The sequence below is a fragment of the Hyaena hyaena genome, unplaced genomic scaffold, assembly GCF_003009895.1.
Source record: "Hyaena hyaena isolate Hyena2069 unplaced genomic scaffold, ASM300989v1 scaffold_79, whole genome shotgun sequence".
Taxonomy (NCBI): domain Eukaryota; kingdom Metazoa; phylum Chordata; class Mammalia; order Carnivora; family Hyaenidae; genus Hyaena; species Hyaena hyaena.
The window spans coordinates 3,360,547-3,380,207 of record NW_024080711.1 but is presented as its reverse complement, the minus strand read 5'-3'; the positions used below and the strand labels follow the sequence as shown (position 1 = coordinate 3,380,207).

The 19,661-nt window shown below is 36.6% G+C and overlaps 1 protein-coding gene across 23 annotated transcripts in view; it reads right to left on the bottom strand.

Annotated features, from left to right (window-relative positions):
* RIMS2 (regulating synaptic membrane exocytosis 2) overlaps positions 1 to 19,661 on the bottom strand; it is a 599,820-nt gene that overhangs the window by 362,576 nt on the left and 217,583 nt on the right. For 3 of the 23 annotated variants that reach the window (XM_039233808.1, XM_039233806.1, XM_039233807.1), the window contains exon 1: positions 19,161 to 19,282. The exons of the other annotated variants lie outside the window; for them this stretch is intronic. In XM_039233808.1, coding sequence (XP_039089739.1) covers positions 19,161 to 19,282 — 122 coding nt within the window. Of the gene's footprint in view, positions 1 to 19,160; positions 19,283 to 19,661 lie in introns of those variants that run through there. 23 annotated transcript variants of the gene reach the window in all.

The following is a 19,661-nucleotide window of genomic DNA, read 5'->3' as shown; positions in this document are numbered from 1 at the left end:
AAACAACGAATACTTTTTGAGCATACATATTAAAAAACCTATATAAAAAACGAAAGCAAAGTAATGATGAAACTGAGGTTCAATATAATAAATGCCACAAACTGGAAGAGTCAATGAATGAGATGAGGTTTTAAAAAAAAAAAATGGTTACGGGAGCACCTGGGTGGCTCAGTTGGTTAAGCATCCGACTTCAACTCAGGTCATGATCTCACAGTTTGTGGGTTCGAGCCCCGCATCGGGCTCTGTGCTGACAGCCAGCTCAGAGCCTGGAGCGTGTTTTAGATTCTGTGTCTCCCTCTCTCTCTGACCCTCCCGTGCTCACGCTGTCTCTCTCTCTCTCTCCCTCTCTCTCTCTCTCTCCCTCTCTCTCTCTCTCTCCCCCCTCTCTCTCTCAGAAATAAATAAAACATTAAAAAAATGGTTAGGTATAAATTATTGTCATGGTTCCAGCTTCAGTTTGGGATGGTAGGTTCATGGGTGCTTATTAAAATATTGTGAAATAACTAAGAGGCTCCTGAGTAGTTAGTATAAGGTTTTCCTTCTGCCAATAAAACAAAAACAAAAACAAAAAACTATACAACTGGGAAGAATAGATGAAACAATCACTTTAAGGCATTAGATATGACACAATGTTGAGATTCTTAAAAAAGGAAAAGCATATAGAATACACTCTATACTAGCTTTCTTCCTGGAAACAATTTGACATCAATTTCACAGAGAGCATAGGGCTTACTGAGCATAAAACAGCCTGGTTTTAAAAACAGAGATTAGAATCAAGCTTGCTAATGCAGTGGGAATTTGTGATGCAGATTACTAGAGAGAAGGGAGCTAAGTAATAAGCCTCAGAAAAAGGCGTAGAGTTTACACAGGTTCCTGCCTAAATCCTCAGCTGTACATATGCAGACTTTCTAGAACCAGGTAGACTGCGCTGGCTGACGGTTGAGGGCTGAGAGATGAAGAGAGATTTCAGAAGTCATACAATAGTATGAAACTCTATGATAAAGCAGGCTTAGAAAGATATTTGTGAAAATCTCAAGGCATTCATTTGACACCCTACAAAGGTGATGCATAAAGAGTAAGAAACCATATCCTACAAATAAGGGCTATGCCCTATGACAAAGGAAAAAAGTAGAGTACTATCCAAACAAAGCCTAAAACCAGCTTTTATAAGATCAAGGTGAGTTTCCTTAGTTTAACTGCCTGTTGCTTTTTTTTTAAAGCACTCAAAAGCATTATTTATGGGACACCTGGGTCAAGCCCCACATCCGGCCCAACGCTGAGCCTGCAGCCTGCTTGAGGTTCTTTCTCTCTTTCCCTCTGCCTCTTTTCCCACCGCCATCCCTCTCTCAGATTAAAAAAAAAAAAAAGCACTCTTTCAGCAAAAACATAAACAAATATATACGTAATTAGAGATACAGAGGGAAAGGGGAAACGAATGGGACAGAGAAAAAGACTTAAAGAAATAATGACCAACATATTTTCAAATTGGTGACTGATATCAACCCATAAATCCAAACAGCTCAATGACCAAAAATGAGACTATAAAGAAAAATACTTCAAACTGCTGAAAACAAAAGACAAAGAGATATATTAAAAGCAACCATAGAAAAAAGACAATATCTACAGGGTAAAAACAATAAAAATTAGAGCTGAATTCTCTCCATAAACAATGGAGGCCAAATGATAACTGAATGACTGAAGTGCTAGAGAAAACAAAAAGCTCACCTAAATCTGTAATTAGGTACCTTTCCAAAAAATGGAGGAAAAATGCAGTGTTTTTAACCTACAAAGGCTGGCGGCGCCTGGGTGCCTCAGTTGGTTAAGCATCTGACTTTGGCTCAGGTCATGATCTTATGGTTCCTGAGTTCAATTCCCACGTCAGATTCTGAGCTAGCAGCTCAGAGCCTAGAGCCTGTTTCAGATTCTGTGTCTCCCTCTCTCTCTCTTCCTCCCCCTCTCGCACTCTCTCTCTCTCTCTCTCAAAAATAAAGATTAAAAACATTTGCCTACAAAGGCTGAAAAACATCATCACCAGTAGATGAAATGCTAATAGAATTTCTTCAGGTACAAGAGATAGGATGCCAAGAAGAGGTGCATATCTGGAGAGAGAAACGGAGATCATCAAAAACAGTAAATGTGTAGGTAATCGTGAAAGGCTCTTCTTAAAAATAAAAAAAAAGTCAATTAATTTATTGCATAATTAATAATAATGAATGGTTAAGTTTATAAGGCTTGTGTACAATAAACTATATAGTAATAGCACAAAGGGCAACTGAGGTAAAGTGATATTATACTGGATAGAGTGGTGACACCAAGATGGCGACACCAGTTGTTGCTGCTTCACTCCCCCTCACAGAAAGAACTTGTTCTTTTTTTTTTTTTTTTTCTAGGAGAGAGAGAGACAGCGTGAGCAGGGGAAGGTCAGAGAGAATCGGAGTCACAGACTGAAACAGGCTCCAGGCTCCGAGCTGGCAGTCAGCACAGAGCCTGACGCAGGGCCCGAACCCACGAACCGCGAGATCATGACCTAAGCGAAAGTCGGACGCTTAATCGACTAAGCCACCCAGGCGCCCCGAACTTGAACATTTCAAGAACAAGACACCATTGAGAGAATCCCAGAGCACGGGGCTGGGGCTGAAGCACCCCCTGCACTACAGAGACCGAGACAGACTGTGTTACAAGAGTAAAAGAAGTGGCTACACGTTGACCTCATTGCTCCTCCTCCAGGCCATGCAGCATCGTGCAGGGGGTCTCCCCTGGACCCTGGTTCCTCCAGTGGGAAAAGAGAGCGCATGGGCTACAGCCAGCACCCCCAGCATTGTGGGTTACTTTGCAAAAGCCCCTACTGTGATCTTGCACAAAGAGGTTTACTGGGGAATCTCAAGATGCAACCACTGAGAACCAGACTGTGGCTGAGATGTGGGGGGAGGGGCTTGAAACAATCAGCACAGAGATCTTGGCTGAGGGCTCACACCTGCAGTGCCCAAGTGGTAATCTCAACCAGCAGCTTTGCTCATCTGCAGAACCAAGTCAGCGGGACACTGCCCAGGGGACTTGATGGGGTGCAAATCTGCCTGATTCAGACGTTCAGATGAAGAGTTTTACAGCCCTAGAGCCTGGCTGCCGGTGCCCAGGCAAGGAGCTGAATCACAGCCCCACCCACTGTGGAGTGTCTTCTGGCCCCATTTGACCAGAAGGGCTGGTGACAACTCCCGGAAGCTGTGCAGCCCAGCTGCACATGAGCCAAGAGGCAGGCAGGAGAGCTGCTCTCCCTCAGAGCAAAGCCAGTACCAGGTGTCTAGTGTTCCCGTGCTATTCACAGCCAGGGCGATTAATTCACAGCCACAGCTGATGGCCGCTCCTGGCCCCTCCCAATTGGAGAACGTATTTGGGAAACTGAGGGTGGCCTGGAGGAGCCCCTCTCAGACACACAGGCAAGGAAGCTGCAACATAGCCCTACCTGCTGTACAAAGTACATTTCCGCCCCATCTGATCAGAAGGGCTGAAGAGGCAACCAGTAGTACTCAAGCCAAGAGGCAGGCAGGCAGGGTCAATAGTTGGCAGAGCAAAGCCAGTGGCCCTATTTGGTCAGGGAATGAGGGGTGCAGGTCGACTTGAGTTAAGATAATAAACTAAGAGCTTTACCTACTGGCTTTAATGCTGGTTCTCCCGCTGTGCCCAGGCAGGGACTCTAATTTGTGGTCCTGCTCATAACTGAATATAGCTTTCAGCTTACCCAAACAGGGAACCTAACCAGAGCACACAGGAAGCTGGGTAGCCCATTCAACAGCCCTATCTAGGGTGGCTCTAGAACAGAGAGCAGAGCCTGTGGCTTCCCTTATCTGCAGAGCAAAACCAGTGGCCTCACCTGACCAGGGAATTCAGTGCACACTCTGGGCTGATCTGAGTCCCCAAACAACAGCTGTACAGGTCATGGGTCCTGTCCTGCTGCCCTGCCAGGGCAAGGAAGAAAACTAATAGCCACATCTTGGGGTGCCTGGCTGGCTCAGTTAGTAGAACATGGGACTCTTGATCTCAAGAGTTCAAGCCCTATGTTGGGTGTAGAGATTTTTTTTTTTAATGTCAATTAGCCCCATCTAGTACTGAATAAAATACCCACTCCTAGCCATTTAGAAGCCTGACCAGAGAACTGAGGCAATCATGGAGCCTGTCCTACAGCCTACACTTGGGTAGTGAACAAAACCTGCAGTCCTATTCAATTGTTCTTAGGCAGCAGCGCACATGCCCCCATCCCAGTCCTCAGAATTCAAACTGTTGCCTCACCCAAGAATAGGCTATAAAAGCAGGCACAACTTGCCCAAGGGCTACACCTGCAGATAGACCCAGAAACCCAAACTCAGCTGGTGGGTGAAGAGCTGTGTCTGCCAAAGCCACCCTGTAAACTTTGAAAAAGTTACTCAATTACTCAAATGTGCAGACACCAACATAAGGAATCAAATTTCACACACACACACACACACACACACAGTAAATATGACACCACTAAAAGGAAAGTAACGAGTTCCAGTAACGAACCCTAAAAAAAAATCTATAAACTATCAAAGAATTCTGAAAAATCCTCTTAAAGGTCAATGAACTACAAGAAAACACAGACAACTAAAAAAATTTTAGGAAAACAATGCATGAACGAAAAGAGAAGTTTAAATAGCAACATTTTTAAAAAAAGGAAACCCAAAGAGAAATACCAGAGTTGAAAAATTCAATAAATGAACTGAAGAATTCAATAGAGAGATTAAAAAGCATATTCAATCATGCAAAAGAAAGAATCAGTGACCAAGAAGATAGGACATTGACAATTACCCAATCAGAGGAAACAAAAGAAAAAATGAATGAAAAAGAGTGAAGAAAACCTACATGAATCTTAGGACACAATGAAGAGAAACAATATTTGCATTATGGGAATTCCTGAAGGAGAAGAGAAAGGGAAAGGGACATAAAATATATTTACAGCAATGAGGCCAAGGGACACCAAATAAGTTGAACCTGAAGAGGACTACACCAAGACACTATAATTAGGTTGTCACAACTCAAAGACAAAAAAAACTTTAAGAGCAGCAAAAAAAAGAGAGAAGATACACGTAAGGGAATTCCTGTAAGACTACCAATGGATTTCTTGACAGAAACTTTTCAGGTCCAAAAAGAATGGGATGATATATTCAAATATTAAAAGAATATAACTGTCAACCAAGAATTCTATACACAGTGAAACTGTCCTTCAAAAATAAGAGAGGGACAAAGACTTCCCAAACAAATAAAAGTTGGGAGAGTTCATTACCACCAGACCTGCCGTACAAGAAATGCTGACCATATATCTGATAAAAGGTTAACATTCAAAATATATAGAGAACATCGGGCACCTTGGTGGCTCAGTCGATTGAGTGTCCAACTTCAGGTCACAATTTCAGTCTGTGAATTCAAGCCCCACATCAGGCTCTCTGCTGTCAGCGCAGAGCCTGCTTTGGGTCCTCTGTTCCCCTTTCTCTCCGCACCTCCCCTCATGCTCTCTCTCTCTCTCTCAAAATTATACATTAAACATTAAAATTAAATAAAATCTTTATATATAAATAAGTGTGTTATTTATATATAAAAATAAATTATATTATATATAATATATATATATATATATATATATATATATATATAGAAAGAACTCATACAACTCAATGGCAACAACCAAAACAAAACAAAACAAAATAACCAGTTAAAAGAAATGGGCAAAGGTTCTAAATAGACCTTTTTCCAAAGAAGATACATGAAAGACCAGCAAGTATATGAAAAGCTGCTCAACATCACTGGTCATTAGGGAAATGCAAATTAAAACCACAGTAAACTATCATCTGATGCCTGTTACAATGACTATCATCAAAAAGACAAGTGGTAACAAATACTGGCATGGACGTGGAGAAAAGGGATCACTTGTGCACTGTTTGTGGGATTGTAAATTGGTGCAGCTACTATGGAAAACAGTATAGAGGATCCTCAAAACATTAAAAATAAAGCTGGTACATGATCCAGCAATTCCACATCTGGGAATATATCCAAAGGAAATCGAAGAACCAACTCAAAAAGACTTCTGCGTCCCATGTTTATATAGCAGCATTATTTGCAATAGCCAAGACACGGAAACAACCTGAAGTGTAATGTATAGCATGGTGACTATAGTTAACAATACTGTATGATATATTTCAAAGTTGCTAAGAGAGTAGTTCTCACAAGATAAAATATAAGTGTAGCTCTGTGTGTTGACAGATGTTAACTACACTCATTTTAGCAATCATTTTGCAATGTATACATGTATGAAACCATTATGTTGTATATCTAAAACTAACACAATGTTATGTCAATTATATTTCAATTAAAAAATTAATACTTTAAAAATTAAAAAATGAAAATGGACAGAACCATGAGCCAAGAATATAAGAGGCCTGTCAAAGCTGATAGCAGCTCCCAGCTGACAGCCACAGGGAAACAGGGACCTCAGTCCACAACTACAAAGAACTGGGTTCTGCGAACAATCTTACTAAACTTGGATGTAGATTCCTCCCATGATCTTCCAGGTAAGAGCCCAACTAGCTGACACCTTGATCCAGCTTTGTGAAACCACCAGCAGAGAACTCAGATGACTCTGCCTAGAATTCTGACCGACAGAACTGCAAGATAACAACTGGGTATTTTCTTAACCCACGAAGCTTGTGGTGATGGAAAAGTAATACATGAGGCACTCACATGAAATGTTTTATAAAGTAATAAATCTTTTTTACATAAGCCACCATAAACAAACATAACTTTAAAAAGACAATTCAAAGATTAATGCTCATGCATGGGGCACCTAGTTGACTCAGTCAGTAGAGCATGCAACTCTTGCGGTAATGAGTTCCCCATGTTGGGTGTAGATGTTACTTTAAAAGAATTAAATTAAATTTAAAACGATAAATACTCATGCAAGTGAAGATTTCCATATAATCTTTGGACTGTATTATCTAATTGTGCTACCACCCTTCACTGAAACGGTTCATCTATATATTTGTTGTAACACCAATGATAAAGGCTGTAATGAAAACTTCTTTATTTCTATGGGCTTCATGGGAAGCATGGCAATATTCTTTGATGCACATATTTCTCTATGGGTATTTTCATCACCAGATTTATATTTTGTGCATATGGTTTTATAACAAGCTGTTCAGTTTCTAAGGAAAGGTAGTGTTCCCTATTTTATGTACACCAAGTTTTGTTTCAAAATTAAAACAGAACTCCACAGGTCCCAAAGAAGCAATGTTGAAAAACTCATTGCAAAAAATACATTGGCATAGGAAAATTTTATTAATTTAAAAGATGGGCCTTTAGGGCACCTAGGTGACTCAGTTGGTTAAGCGTTCAGCTTTGGCTCAGGTCATGATCCCATGGTTCACGAGTTCAAGCCCCGCATTGGGCTCTGTGCTGGCAGCTCAGAGCCTGGAGCTGCTTCAGATTCTGTGTCTCCCCCTCTCTCTGTCCCTTCCCTGATCGCACTCTCTCTGTCTCTCAAAAGTAAGTAAATATTAAAAATTAAAAAAAAAAGATGGGCCTTTATTACAAGTAATTACCATCACATTTTCAGCACACACTCTTTATTTCTTATCCCATGATCGACACCAGTTGAGGAATTAGTGATTACCTTCACAAAGTGATATTTCATCTTTAGTCCACAAAGTCCCATCACAAACATCATTAAATTTCCTTTAAAAATTCCACATGGAAATTATCTTTGAAATGGATGCTCATTAAACTAAGAAATGAAGAATAAATATTATGGCATTTGTCTTTTCATTGTATCTGATCAGGCATTTTACTGATAGATCAAAAATATCAAACTTGTGTTTTCTCTGAAGAAAGCCTGCATACATGTTGCTCACATTTTACCATTAGCACCAGTCATTAAAATATGGATGGAGCAGCAAAGAAAGAATAATTAAAAGCTATGTATTCTCTAATAGTCTGATGATACAATAATTTAATCAGGACTTGAGTTTCCCAAATTAACCACTGAACAACTGGCTACCCAATGATATCTGGAGGAAAAAATTACAAACAATGAGCTTGGAATTATGAAAGAAGATACAAATATAATTTCTGACCACAGAGTGTTTAATAATACAATTTAATATGTTAAAGAATTGATTCTTCTTTGGATAATGGCCAAGGAACTCCTATCAAACTAACCCTCCCAAAGATAATAAGTCCTGGATAAAATATGAACAAATAACTACTTGAAGGCCCTAGAAAGTAACAAAAACCAGAGAGACATGGAGGTACAACTGACATTTTGAGGAAGGGAATGACACTAGGTGTGTTTCCCATTTTTATGACTTTGAGCCAAACCTATTCAATGCCTGGAGGCTAAATCTGTATCAGAAAACTCAGAATTCTATCAACTTGAAAAACCAGAGGAAAGAGTTTGAGCAAATACAGAAGGTGGAAAGTAGAAAAAGAGAGCTACAGGAAGGAAAAATAAATTTCTGTGGAAAATAAACACTGCCAAGTCTCAAGCATGCACAGAAAGACTTCAAGCAGCTCAGCTAAAATTAAAATATTTAAACTAAAATTTCAGCTGTTCTGCCTCACGGGAAACAAAGTCTGTAGCTCAAGTTCAGCCAAGTTAAATTCCTGCTTTAAAAATAATCAGCACTCTTCAGAACAGATTTCAAAGTCTCTACACAGTATTGTTAAACATGTCCAAGATAAAATTCAAGGTTACTCAATATATTAACAAATGGGAAAACATGACCCCTACTCAAGAGGAAAAATAATCAGCAGAGACTGGTTAATAGATAACTTGGATGTCAGAATTAGCAGAAAAGGATTTCAAAGTCAGTATGATAACTGCTAAAAGAAGTGAAATAATATGCTCATAATGAGTGAAAGGATAGGAAATCTCAAAAGAGAAATAACCAAGTAGAATATAAAAAATAACCAAACAGAAGAATATAAAAAATAACCAAATAGAAATTGTAGAACAAAAAGTAAAATATCTGAAATAAAAAATGATGAGCTTTTCACCTGAGAGCAGATTAAGAAAGAATCAAGGAACTTGAAAATTAATCTGAAGAAGAGAGAAAAATTGAAAAAGTTACAAGAATTATTGGTGTAATTTATGAAAAGCCTAAAATACAAATAATTGAGCAATCAGAAGGAAAAGAGAGAAGGAGGCAGAAAAAAAGTGTTAGAACAATAGACAAAACAATTATCAAATAGGTTAGAAGATATGAAATTACAGACTTAAACACAGCAAATCCAAAGAAGATAAATACAATTAAAGGCACATACAGGCACACCTCAGTAAAACTACTACAAACAAAAGATAAAGAGAAAATTTTGAAAACAACTTGAGAAAAGCAATGCAATAAATACAAAATACATTAAAATACAAAAGAACAATCAATTAAAGTGCTACTGACTTCTTATCATAAACTTCTCATAAACTAGAGGACTCTTGGGGTGCCTAGATGGCTCAGTCAGTTAAGTGTCCAACTCTTGATTGATTTTGGCTCAGGTCATGATCTCATGGTTTGTGAGATTGAGCCCCACATTGGGCTCTGTGCTGAAAATGTGGAGCCTGCTTGGGATTCTCTCATCCCCTCACTCTCTGCTCCTCCCCTACTCTTCTCTCTGTCTGTCTATCTCTCTCTCTCTCCCTCAAATAAACAAACCTTAAAAAAAAAAAAAAAACTAGAGGACTCTAAACTATTAAAAGAAAAAGACTATTGGGGCAGCTGGCTGGCTCAGTTGGCAGGGCATGCAACTCTTGACCTCGGGTTTATGAGTTCAAGCCACACATTGGAGGTAGCAATTACTTAAAAATAAAATCTTTTCAGGGGAAGGGAAGGGAGGGGAGAGGAAGGAGAGGCGAGGGGAGGGGAGGGGAAGGAGAGGGGAGGAGAGGGGAGGGAAGGGAAGGAAAGGAAAGGGAAGGACTGTCAACACAGAATTCTATATTCAACAAAAATATTCACAGAAAATGAAAATTAAATAAAATTTTTTTCAGATAAGAGACAATGGAGAGGTGAATATCTGCACTTCAAGACATGCTAAAGGAAGTTCACCAGGCTAAATAACAGTATATCATTGGAAACTTGGATCTTCAGGAAGAAAAATGATTAAAATGGTAAGAAAGAGAATAATTAGGAAAGGAAGAGTAATCAGTAAAATTGCAGACAAACAGAAAAATCTACAATGCTAAAAGAGAAAATGTAATAAACTAGATAAAATGATTGAGCAATGAAAGATCATTAATTACTAAATACCAATATCAGAAATAAAAGAAGGATTAGCACTATAAAGTGGATACTAAAGTGGACATTAAAGGATAATATAGGCAAATTATGAGATTTATAACAGCCAATTAATTAACTTAAATAAAATGGCTACTTTCCTGAAAAACACAGCTTACCACAGCCAGTAAGGATTAAATAAAATCTAAATGGCCCTATTTACCTTAAAGAAATTGAATTCTTTATTAAAACTTTCACAAAAAGAAAACTTCAAGTCCAAATGGTTTCACTGGTAAATTCAATCAAATAGTTAAGGAAAAAGTAACCCCAATCTTACACTAAGTGTTGACAAAATAGAAGATAAGTTAAAAATCCCCAACTCATTTTATGAGCTCAGAAAAATCCTCATGCCAAAACCTGACACTGACATGTCAGTAAAAGAAAATACAATAGATTTTATGAATACAGAAGAAAAATTCTTTATAAAAATAGTAGAAAATTTTGGGGCACCTAGATGGCTCAGTCAATTAAGCATCTGACTCTTGATTTCAGCTTAGGTCACGATCTCACGGTTCATGAGTTCAAGCCCCACATCGGGCTCCATGCTGACAGTGCAGATCCTGCTTGAGATTCTCTCTCCCTCCCTCTCTCTGCCTCTCCTTCTCTTTCTCTCTCTCAGAAATAAATAAACTTAAAAAAAAAATTTAGAGTAGAAAATCTAAACCAGCAACATATAAAATAGAGAATATCCTATGACCAAGTGACATTTAACCCAGAAATGCAAAGCTGGCTTAATATTCAAAACTCAACTAATATAATTAGCAATTAGCAATATTAACAACAAGGAAGTAGAATCCTGGTCATTACAATATAACTGCAGAAAAATCATTTCACAAATGCAAACCCATTCGAATTAAAAAAAAGAACTGTCAAAAACTAATGGACTCCCATAACCTCTTTTTAATATTGCACTATTGATCCTAAGCATTATAATAAGACAAGAAAAAGAAATAAAAAGTGTAAATACTGGAAAAGAAATGAAACTGTCTCTATTTGCAGATGACATGATTATTTACATAGGATACTGTAGCAAACCTGCAAAACAACTAATAGAATAAATAAGTTTGGCAAGGTCAAAAGATAAAAGTCAATATTAAAAATGAATTAGATATTTATAAAGTAGCTGAAAACAAATGGAAACTGATATTTTACAAAATTCTATTTATAATAAGACATAAACTTAAAATTCTTACAAAAACAATTAACAAAAGTCATTCAAGACCTCTACCCTTTAAACCGCAAAACACTGTTAGCTAAATGAAAGAAGACCTAAATAAATGAAGAGATATACCAGCAGAAGACTCAAAGTGGTTAAGATGTTAATTCTCCCCCAAATCAATCTACATAAATATAGCACAATCCCAGCCTTAATCCTAGGCAAACTTTTAAATAAAGATTAACAAATTGATTTATAAAATATGTATGAAAATGCAAAGGACCTAGAATATTCCACCTATCTTGAAAAATAAGAAGGGTGGAGAACTTACACCACCTGACCTCAAGACTACTATAAAGGTAAGACATTGTGGTATTGCCTAAAGACAGACAAACAAATGGACCAATGTAACGGAAGAGACAGCCCAGAAATATAAGCACATGTATACAATTATTTATTTCTCTACAAACATGACAAAGCAAACCAATAGTGAATGGAAAGTCTTTTAAGTCTTTTCTGCAAATGATGATGGAACACTGGATACCCACCCGGAAAGAATATGAATCTTGACCTCGACCTCATACCATACACACAAAAATTAACATGTAATGAAACATACACCTAAACTGAAAAGCTAATACTCTAAAACTTCTGGGAAATACATATGAGTATGGTTTCGGGGCTCCTGGGTGTCTCAGTCAGTTAAGCATCCGACTTTAGCTCAGGTCAGGATCTCACGGTTTGTGAGTTCAAACCCCACCATCGGGTTCTGTGCTGACAGCTCAGAGCCTGGAGCCTGCTTCAGACTCTGTGTCTCCCTCTCTCTCTGCCCCTTCTTTGCTCACACTGTCTATTTCTCTCAAAAATAACCATAAAATTTTTTTAAAAGAAAAGAGGACAGTTTCATGACTTAGAGATTGGCAAAGAATTTTTAAACAGCACACAGAAAACAAAAACCTTGAGAGAAAAAAATTGATAAATTAGATTTCATCAAAATTAAAACTTCCGCTCACCTAAAGGCATTATTAAGAAAATGAACAGGCAAACCACAGACTGGGAGAAGAAATTCACAGAGCATGTATCTGACAAATGATTGATATCCAAATAGGGAAAAAAACAAACAAACAATTCTACAACTCATTAAGAAAAACAAAACCTAATTTTTAAAAAGTGGACATTTCTCAAAGGAAACTGTACAGTTGGCCAATGAGCATATGAAAAACTGTTTGATACTGTTAATCAGCCAAATACAAAATATCATAAGGAGATGCTATTATAAACTCACCAGAATGACAAAACTTAAAAAGACACATCTTCAAATGTTGGAACATGTGTGGAAACACCAAAACACTCAACCATATTTGGTGGGAGTTTAAAATGCACAACCCCTTTTTAAAATGGGGTTTAAATGCATTATAAAACTAAACATACATCTACCCTGTGACCCAAGAATTCTTCTGCTAGGTATTCATGCAAGAGAATAAAAATGATTGTCCACAAATAAGACTTAAATGAGAGAAGGGCATATTCATAAAATGGAATATTATTCAGCAATAAAAAGGAAAATCAATATATACATGCAACAACATGGATAAATATTTTTAAGTTATGCTAATTAGAAGTCTTTTATAAAAGATTATATTCTATATGATTTCAACTATATGCGGTTCTAGAACAGACATAGGTAATCTATACAAGGCGAGAAAAAAACAGAAAAATACTTGGTTCCAGAGCCTGGTTCTATTGACTGGAAAGAAGCATGATGGATCTGATAAGTGTTGGAATTCAGAGGTTAATAATATATAGTCCTTAACTAACAAAGCTCACAGTATAGTGATTTTACCAATATCACACAGCCAGGAAGTAGCAGACCTGAGATATGAACACAAGTTCCACATTCAACACTGCATAACACACAGCTAACACAGTATTTATAGAAAAGTCACGCACAGATCAATTCATGACTAAACATGCCATTTCCCATTTCCTCTATCTCTGACATTTCAAAGGTCACAGAGTGAGATGGAAAGTTTAACAGAGTTTAAAATGAGAAATTGGGGGTTGGATTTTAAGTAAGCAGCTGAAAATTGTGTTTCTAGAGCCTAATGTGGGTCTCATGTCCCACTTTCTAAATCAGAGTTGCTCCATTTTTACCTGCTTTACATACTGAGTTACATTCTAAAGGAGGCATTCTCTGGTTTAAAAAAAAAAAAAAAAGCATAGTTTGAGACACATTAGTCAAAATAAAGCCATGAGCAATGTCTTTTCCCATTTTGCCCAAAAAGAAATGCTCACACACATTTCTGAGATATTTAAAGCCTCTCAAATTCAGAAATTGAGAATCCACAAACTCAAACTGTAGATTAGTCCTAGGAAGTCTTTTGTTATACACATGAGTCTTTGTGACTAACTGATAAGTGAGTATAAATATGAGAGCTCATAGCACATATGAAATGAATTCACTTTAGTTATTGGTGAATAATGCCAGCATTAAACAGAAAGTTTCCCAGTAATTATCCTCTTTGACTTCTCTAAGATCCTTCACGATCATATAAAAGTTGGCAATGAAAAAGTACAGTTAACATTTACCTGTCAGTCATCACCAAATACAGTAGCTTTATAAAAATTGTCCAATAAAGAAAATATTTTACAACTGTATATCAGATTAAGTATCTGTCCTATTAATTGTGGTATATGGCTAAGGTCCACAGTAATTATTCTAGTAAAAATATGTATGATACACATTCATGAATCAAAAGTCATTTTGATTAGAAATACATAATTATTAAGATTTGCTTTTATGTCCATGATATGATTATTTTAATAATTAGAATATACTTAACAAGTTTAAATAAATATGTGCATGTGTGTTTGTGTACATATGAGCATGTGTGTATCAGACTATGGAGTGCCTTAGACTTCAGGATAAAGACTGTCCACAAAAAAAAGTCCCCATAATGAAAATCAATTGTGTTATGATCATACCAAGTCCAAACAATGCACACTGTGCTTTCTCAAAGCTATGAAAAGTAAGCATGTTGTTCTTTTCATGTCGAAGTCATCATTAATGTGCCATGAAGAATACAGGAGCCGATGCCAAAAATCATGAACACGAACTGATGGCTTCATTATGAACCAAAGCAGTAGGAAATGCTATGTAAAGGACTAAATTCTTCTCACCCAAAACACTACCAGACTAAATAAGCATTTTGCAAAATCAAATTTTATTTAAATAATATTCATGTTTTAGAACTGTGGAAATGTGTCAGTGGAAAAGAGTCCATTTGCACTAGGTAATTTCAAGCTTTACATTTCATTTTTATAGAATGGCCTTGTAATTTATCGTCAAATAGCAACACTTTTTTTTTTTACAAATAGTTTATTGTCAAATTAGTTTCCACATAACACCCAGTGCTCATCCCCACAAGTGCCCTCCTCCATGCCCATCCCCCCCTACCCCCCACATCCATCAGTCCTCAGTTTTTGTCAGCATTCAAGAGTCTCTCATGGTTTGCCTCTCTCCCTTTCCCCCACCATTTCCCCCCTTCTTCTCCCCCTTGTTCCTCAGTTAAGTTCCTCCTAATCCTCCTATACATGCAAACATATGATATTTGTCCTTCTCCAAATAGCAACACTTTTGAGAAGTACTACTAATAATTAGTGGAGGGTGGCAGATATAAACTGATGTGAGTCCAGGCAAAGCGGCTCATATGGTTATCTTACTAGTAATTGAAAACATCAACAAATCCAAATATGCTTCAGTCTATTAAGGTCTCTTGTAATCTTAGTTTAAAATACGGAAGTCTGTCTATTCTCCTTGTATATGGGAGGGAGAGAAAGACTGTCTTTAATACCTCTTCCGAATAAATTCCAATCCTATTATGCCCCTTTGTGGCCAGCCAGTAGAGTAAATTCACTACCACACATTTAGTTACAAAGAATTAATCACATGTGGAAAAAATACAGATTTCTTATACTTACAAGAAAGATTACTCAAAATCAGTACATGGAGAAACTTGAAGGATATTAAGCACATTTTTCCACAAATTTTACCACAAAAGATAGTTATCATATCTTGCCCATTTGAATACTGCTCAAAGCAATTGGGTATTCAATGCAGTGAACTCTGTTAAAAATATATCTTCTGGCATCCTAATATTATTTGTTTGCTTCCAAAGACGAGCTCACAAAACTTAAGCTTCGTAATGATTTTAGCACTTGAGGATTGTTTTATTGCCAACAAAAGCAATTATCTTTGTATCTGATTATATATTTAACTTGGAAAAATGAGTTGACAGTAAGGAAACTTGATAACAAGAATTTAAACTAAAGTGGCATTTCATCAAAACCTGTCAAGTGGATTTATGTAGGATGCGGATACTCATTTGTTTTCTTGCTTTACCTGTAGTTGTTTCATTTTAGCTGTGAAAGAACAGAGAATACCCTGGCACCTCTTTTATGCACATTTTAAAATGGTACTCAAGGACCACAATGACGAGAGAAAAAGCTAAGAAGTTTCGGTATGAAACATAAGGGTTGTTCTCTATGGTTTCCAACAAGTCTAAAATATTCTAATGATTTTCACACATAAGTAAATTTCAATTCTTCATTGGATAGTAAAACACTTTAACAATCTATACTCATCGCCATTTTAGTAATTTACTGTCCATAATATATTACTGGTGCATTTAAGGCTCTTTTGACAAGTTGAACCTGCAAATGTTTTTGGAATAACTATTATGGGAGATTTTCATCTTTGAAACTTTTATTGCATATATGTCATAGAAGCAAACCGCCCACCATCTGAAACCTGATAAAAGTTGAGTTGCAGATTGTAGGGATTACTTACCAGATAAGATTTAGGAAAAGTCTCAAGATTACTACTTGGAAGGGTCCCCTCAACAACATATCATCTATAATCAATGCATAGTACTATTCTAGTAATTTCTCCTAGAAAGCAATTCAGAATAAAATATAATCTAATTGTCTATATCTATGATGTTATTTTTCTGTCAGTTTAATCATAGATCATGTCACAACACAAATACTGAATATTCCATTTGGACGAGTCCAAACAATTCAGTGATTACTCTATGTGTTGTAACAAGCAGGACAGCTCTTTCCAGAGACAGTGTTACATAATTGATGCTTCAAATCTCAAAACCATTAATGTCCAGTCCACAAGGTCGAAAGGCTTGTTATTTAGAAAGGTTTTTAAAGTTGTTGTAAGATCACATCTGATGACATACCAGGGCCATTCTTTTTCCATGACTTTTCCTTCAGAATGATTTATTATAAGTCTACGTCTGGGGCGCCTGGGTGGCTTAGTCGGTTAAGCGTCCGACTTTCGCTTAGGTCATGATCTCGGGGTTCGTGGGTTCGAGCCCCGCGTTGGGCTCTGTGCTGACTGCCAGCTCAGAGCCTGGAGCCTGTTTCAGTCTGTGACTCCCTCTCTCTCTGACCCTCTCCTGCTCACGCTGTCTCTCTCTCTCCTAGAAATAAATAAAACATTAAAAAAAAAAAGTCTACGTCTTACTTTCTGATTCAATGCTAACTGAAATGTTGATGTCTAGGCATTTGCATATTTTTAAAGATCCTAAGCAGAAAAAGAGTTCTCAAAGACCATTATATCTAATCTGAACACAAAGTAACCAAACTACTAAAATATGTGGAGGCATTAATTGCGAGTTATATAAACTTATTTTCCCTCTTCATACTTCTAAAAGAATAACTATCTGTATAACTGGTTTTGACTGTTTTTAAAAGTAAATCAAGTAGTTGACCATTTATGAAAATCAGTAGAGCTACATGTGAAGAAATGTCATATGTTCCTTGAAGGCTAAGAAGTTAAAGAACATATAAAGCAGGGATGTTTTCCCCGAAGCAGAATAAATTTTTATTAACGAGATGGTAGTTTCAGATGATCTTAGGTTTAAAAAAATTAAAATGAGTTAAGTAAGACTGGTCTTACAGAAGCATCAAAAACTTCACATCTTACTGTTTAATTGCAACAGCATGAAACTCTAGATTTTTAATAATGAGAGCAATGCAATCATAAATGCATTCCAACAATAAAAGAAATTTGAAGCTAAAGCAAAAGCATAGTGAGAGTGATTCACAATTTCATCAAGATATAGATATTCCCATATTTTAACACTAGTAACATTTCCCTGAAAACTAATTCCTTGCCATACTGTTAATAGCACAACTTCTAACATGAATATACACCCAGACCTAACATTAATGTTTTTAAACACATAAGTTCTTGGCATTAAAAAAAAAAAAAGGTAGAAATCAAGCAAAGAAAAGATTTACAAAAGATGAGTACAAATCCCAAAACTCTGGGAGCTTCAGGTCATGGAAATTTTAAGAAAGCCATACTGCCTCTTTTATTTAAATATAACATGCAAAACAGATTATTTTTACCATAAATTACAGACACTCAAGTGATGTATTACTAAATTAAAAAGCCCAGTACCTTAAAATATAGATAGCCTATTATAGAATATCACAGCACTTCATATACTGTTATATATTTTGAATTATCCAAAACTACACATAAAAAAATAAAATTAGTCAATTGGATAAAACTGTACTGAGGAAAGAAGTGAAATTTTGTAAAAAGCAGATATGTTACTTCATATTCAATGAAAAGGTCATCAATAGATTTATCATCGGTAAACATTTTAAATGTCAGCAAATTTTAAAAGCCTCCTTTTTCCTTGCTAAATTAAGACACATACTGTGTAATAGGTTTTGTAAAAATCTCTAAACAGGCTGCCTCACTTTGTTGAGAAGAGACCAGCAGAACCATTCAATATTCTATGCACTATTACTTCTCCTTCAATTTCCAGAAGGCTTTAGTGCATTATTATCATGTTCAAAAATTTCTTCCTCAGTCTTTCTCCACGTATCTTTAGTTAAGATGGGGTCTTTTCCATAGGAGGTGAGTAGCATTAGAAATGCTCACAAGGCAAACAGCTGGGTGAAAAAAGCTGCATTTTAAAAGCATTCTTTAATAGGCTGTCTCTTTTCATGTAAGCCAGAGAAAACGTCTAAAACATATGTTCAGAATTTCACAATCTTCTCCACACACATGAAATGATGAGGTTGAAAAAGCAGTAGGAATTCATAACAAAGCATCCTTTCAAATACAAAGCAATATTAGCAGTTTATTAATACCGCTTGTTTAAAAGTGATTATTGATGGACCCTGCGTAGAGAAATGTCTCAGACCCAAGAAACATCTTCCGCATGTTTTACAAAGAGCATGCATGACTGCTAATTCACATTTTCCAACAAATCACGTAGGATTATATATCCCCATCCCTATAAATGCATTGTAATCACTGCCATGATCACAAAGGAAAAAAAAAATCTATCAGGCTTTTTAAGTTAATCATTTTATTTATTCAAAAATGAGATCATGAAACAGCCTGTATTATGTTTCAGAGGTCAAACTAGTTAAATTTAAGATGCTTTGGGGGCTTTGAAGTAAGCTTATTTTCCTTCTCAAAAATCAATTAAGAAAAATACTACATAAAATTTTGTATTTATGATAAGAAGGAAACACCCTTATAATACCAGCATTTCAGTACAGAACAATTTTTACAGGCATATAAGATTATTATTCTGAAAACAGCAACACTGAAAGAAATATAGTTTAGCTTTACTCACCTTGCATTGTTCAGCGTTTGTCCAAAAAGCTCATTTTGTAAAATATTTGGTGGGGATGAGAAAACCCCATGAAAATGAGATAAAACAGAATTGCAGACCTGGCGCAATGTCTCAAATTGCATTTTCTTTCTTTTTTTTCCCCCCTTCTCTTATTTTTCCTTACCACCTGTCTTTAAAGTCATCTATTTGCAGACACCATCAAATAAAAACATGCCAATCAAGTTCCATATTTCTCCAGAGCTCTGTAGAAACTGTGCTTAAATGAGCAGAGGTTGATAGTTAATTGTACAGTCATTATTCTTCTAATTCAGTCGTAGAAGATTCAGTACCCGTACAGCTTTCGGCTTTCTCCTGACTGTAGCAAGAATTCTAAACAGCAGTAAGCTTTTTGGGCATTCCCAGCTGAAGTGCGAAGCTGCACTGCTCTCATGTACTCTACTCATATTTCTCTAAGCCTATTAAAAACACGCAATGAATAGATGCTGTCGTCAGGAGTTTCAG